The sequence below is a fragment of the Mesoplodon densirostris genome, chromosome 6 (genome assembly GCF_025265405.1).
Source record: "Mesoplodon densirostris isolate mMesDen1 chromosome 6, mMesDen1 primary haplotype, whole genome shotgun sequence".
Lineage (NCBI taxonomy): Eukaryota > Metazoa > Chordata > Mammalia > Artiodactyla > Ziphiidae > Mesoplodon > Mesoplodon densirostris.
In genome coordinates this window covers 107210148-107214147 of record NC_082666.1, presented here as the reverse complement: position 1 = coordinate 107214147, position 4000 = coordinate 107210148, and the positions used below count along the sequence as shown (strand labels likewise).

The 4000-nt window shown below is 39.3% G+C and overlaps 1 protein-coding gene across 1 annotated transcript; it reads left to right on the top strand.

Annotated features, from left to right (window-relative positions):
* The first annotated feature begins 296 nt into the window (after nucleotides 1–296).
* Nucleotides 297–3514, top strand: LOC132491664 (E3 ubiquitin-protein ligase RLIM-like). Its single transcript, XM_060100497.1, is given in 3 exon segments — nucleotides 297–540; nucleotides 1871–2865; nucleotides 2867–3514. Coding segments are annotated over 3 exon segments (1887 nt in total).
* The last annotated feature ends 486 nt before the right edge of the window (nucleotides 3515–4000 follow it).

Below are 4000 nucleotides of genomic sequence, written 5' to 3'. Positions count from 1 at the left end.
ATGAAATGAAACCTAACCTGAATCCAGTCCCTACTCGGTAACAGCGGGGAAGATAATGGGTGCCTAGGCAACGTCTAGCAAGTTCTGGGCTAGAGGCGGCTCCCAACTGTTGCGTCACCAGGGGCCACAGAACTGAGTCGGGAAGGGAGAAGGGAGGAATCTGTGCGGAGGGTCATCCGACTGAGTCGGAACCGGACACTCTGGCAGGAAGTAGAAAGCGAAGAAAACGAAACGACCATTGGTGAATTTCAACACCACGTCGTGAATTTCAGATAATTTTCCACTTGTTTATTAAGATGGAAAACTCGGATTCCAACGATGAAGGAGATGGAGTTTCGGCCCAACACATAAGTCAAACGGAACGATTGGTTCGGGAAGAAGATTTCTCCAGGTTCGTAAATAATCTGAGTGAAGAAGATTACGAACTTATGAGAGACAACAATCTTCTAGGCATTCCAGGTGAAAGTACGGAAGAAGAGTTGCTGAGAAGACTTCAGCTAATTAAAGGAAACGCACCACAAGACTCAGATGAAAATACAGGTATATTCTGCTTTTGGAGGGAATAGGATGGGATGAATAAGGAACTTCATAATAGGAAATAGTAACTTCATAATAGTAAATAGTAAATTATACAGAAGTGACTTACATTAATTTGGTAAGTAACTTCTCATAAAAAGAACTGGCATTTACTTGATTTTTGGTGAGCATGTCAAGCATGTTTGTTTGTTTTCCTGATTCACATTTGGGTTGTTTTAATTGGGAAACAGTGCAAAGTAGCCTATTTGTATTTTTCTTGGTTTTCTACCTCAACTGAAAGTCCCTCCTACTTCCTGAATTATTTTTTCTACATAGACATGTAAAAAAAGCACACAGAAATATTCTCCACTGGGGACAATTGTGCTCTCTTCAACACCTGGGGACATTTGACAATGGCTAGAGATATTTTTGGTTGTCACAGGGGAGGCATGGGTGTTACTAGCATCTAGTGGGCAGAGGCCAGGGATGCTGCCAAAGATCCCACAATGCACAGGATAGCTCCCCAAAACAAAGAATTGTCCAGCACCAAAATGTCAATAGTGCTAAGGCTGAGAAACCCTGCTCGAACCTCAGGTCTGGTGCCTTGCCTCCCAGTGTGAAGTAGAGGATTTTGCTGTCTAATGAAGAGGATACTATAATACTTTGGCTCTTGAATATGGTCTTATATGTACCATGCTAGGTTCAGTCTATTCATTTGATCTGACCTTCAATTTAATGTCAATTAAAAATCTTGGTAACATTAAGAAGTATTCAAAATGCAAACACTTTTAAACCTATAAAACTTGTTTATGTTTGGGCAATAACCTTATATTTTAAAATAGATTATCTATTATCAAAAGCACATAAGTGAAGAGCCTACAAGTAGTCATGTTGGAGACTCATGAAAATTAGACAATAATGTAAATTGAACTAAACTACTAGCATTGTACCTTAACTGGTGTTTACCTTGTTTAATTGCATTAGTGTTTTGACAGTGGACTGAAAAAAAAGTCTCTTGACATTCCTCCGACAGTGGTACACAGGGCTGTGTATATGATGAAATACTGAAACATAGACTTCCTCCAGATTCCCTTTTTAAAAAATTCTCTAAGTTTATCTAGGATTAGCTCACTCTTTTTGGATGGAATCGAAACTTTTGTACCTTTACTTATAAATCTACACAGTGCAGTTTATAAAATATTAACTCTATAAATGTGAAATCAGTTGAAAACATCTGAGTATTTAAGTTCTCATTTTTTGTTTGTTTTTGAAACAAAGTTTCAGAGTGCTATTTTATGATGGTTCTAATTTTGGTGGTTCTTTTATGCACCCTCCCCATTTTTTTTGTTAACAGACAGAGGAGACTCTTCAGATGACGTGTCTAGTGGTGACTCTCTAATAGACTGGCTTAACTGTTCTGGACAAACTGAAAATATGACAAGTGGACAAAGAGAAAACCAATCTTGGAGAGAAGAGAGCCTAATTAATCCTAAAAGTGATCAGTTCATATTCAGTTTAGAAATAAATGTTAACCTTGATAATGGGAGTCCAAATCCAGAGAATGAATATGTAGCATCTGCAAGACTTCCCAGAAGAGAAAATATGGAAGACAGCCAAAGGCAAGTGGAAAGTCCACAATCTGAATCAATATTTACAAGACCATCTATGTCTGAACAAGATACAACTGAAACATTAATGGAATTCCCACCTACCACAAGTCAGAGAAGAGCAAGAAGTAGGAGCCCAGAGTATCGGAGAACCAGAGGAAGAATTGAAAGTTGGTCGCCTCCACGTTCACTTAGGGAAATTGTACAAAGACTTAATCATAGTATACCCTCTCAGAATTTTGAGCAGCCTCTGCTAAGTGAGAATGCGAGATTTTCTAGAACTGAGCACCAAGAAATATTGAGACAGCAAATGACTGGATTTGAGTTGCAAAATAGCGGTCTTATTGAAACTTCTAGAACAAGGAATGCCGTTCATGGAGAAAATTCTCCAGATACAACCAGCAGTGGTGAATCTTGGGGAATGTGGGAAATATATCCAACCATAACCTTCAATCTTGAAGTAGGACAAGTTCATTCTGGAGCATATTCTCAGAGAGACAGCAGAGCTAGTAGAACTCAGTTAACATCTGAGACACCAAACAACACTGTCACTTCTGAAAGTGAACGAGGACTGAGGCATATGTATTCACATTCTGAGCAGGCAGGTGTGAGAGCTTATGTCAATACCATTAGAAATCCCGTTTGCAGAACTTTAAATACTAGATTAAATGATACAACATCTGTTCCAATTCAGAGCACGTTAAGGCAGACAATGGCAGAATTTAGTAACTCAAGTAACCTTTATGGACAGTGACAGTAATTTAGAGCATAGTGTCTCACCTCCAAGTCAAAACATGGAATGGTTAGAGTCACCTAATGGTAGTAGTAGTGGTACATTTGGTTGTGATTCAAATGCTAGCTATGATACCCATTCAAGTTCCACAATGATTTGCCATTCACGCCCCAATTGTATGTCTAGTTCCAGTTCTAGTCCTATTTCCGGTTCCAGCTCAAGTGATGAAAATTCAGGAATTAGCTCACTGATGTTTGAAGGCAGTGAAGAAACAAACTTATCATCAGACTTATCATCAGAGACCAGCCAAGGGGGTAGACAAATTATCCTAATAATATCTGATGAAAGTGACTCTGGGTCCTCCCATAATCTGCAACAGTTTTTCCTCTTAAATGAAGATGATCTATACCAAACTACAGGACTCACCAAAGCACAGATTGACAGCTTGGCTGTAAGATCTTTTGGTGAAAATGATGCACTAAAAGCCTGTAGCATTTGCCTTACAGAGTACACAGAAAACAGCAAGCTTCGCATACTACCTTGCTCCCATGAATATCACATTCACTGCATTGATCGCTGGCTGTCTGAGAACTCTACGTGTCCGATTTGTCGTAGGCAAGTAGTGGATTCCAATGAGAGTGAAAATCCTGATCGATGAATTCTCAGCTATATAAAGTGTTATAGGGCTTCCCTGGTGGCGCAGGGCTTGAGAGTCGGCCTGCCGACGCAGGGAACTGACAATAAAAATTAATTTCACACCATAGCAGTTCACTGAATTTCAATAAAAACTTAGCATGTGCACTGGGTTGGGATGTTCCTGATTCCATGGGAGAAATGTCTTAATATGATATAATGAATCTAGATAGATCCTAGTAGTATTATCTCGTCATGTAAACCCCAGACATCTCTTAGCCCTGTTCAATCTGGTTGTGCATGCAAAGAAACAGAAACCCAACCAAATATCAATAATTAAGAAGCCATTTAAGACTACATTAGAGTCATTCACATAAAGAAGTCATGTTACATTCCTAGAATGCCATAAAAAGCTTTGAAACCCTTCTCTTCCTATCTCTCTCCACAGCAGTTTATCCCACCTCCCTAACACTACCTTAACGTTTCGCCTATTCCCCACTACCAATGTATC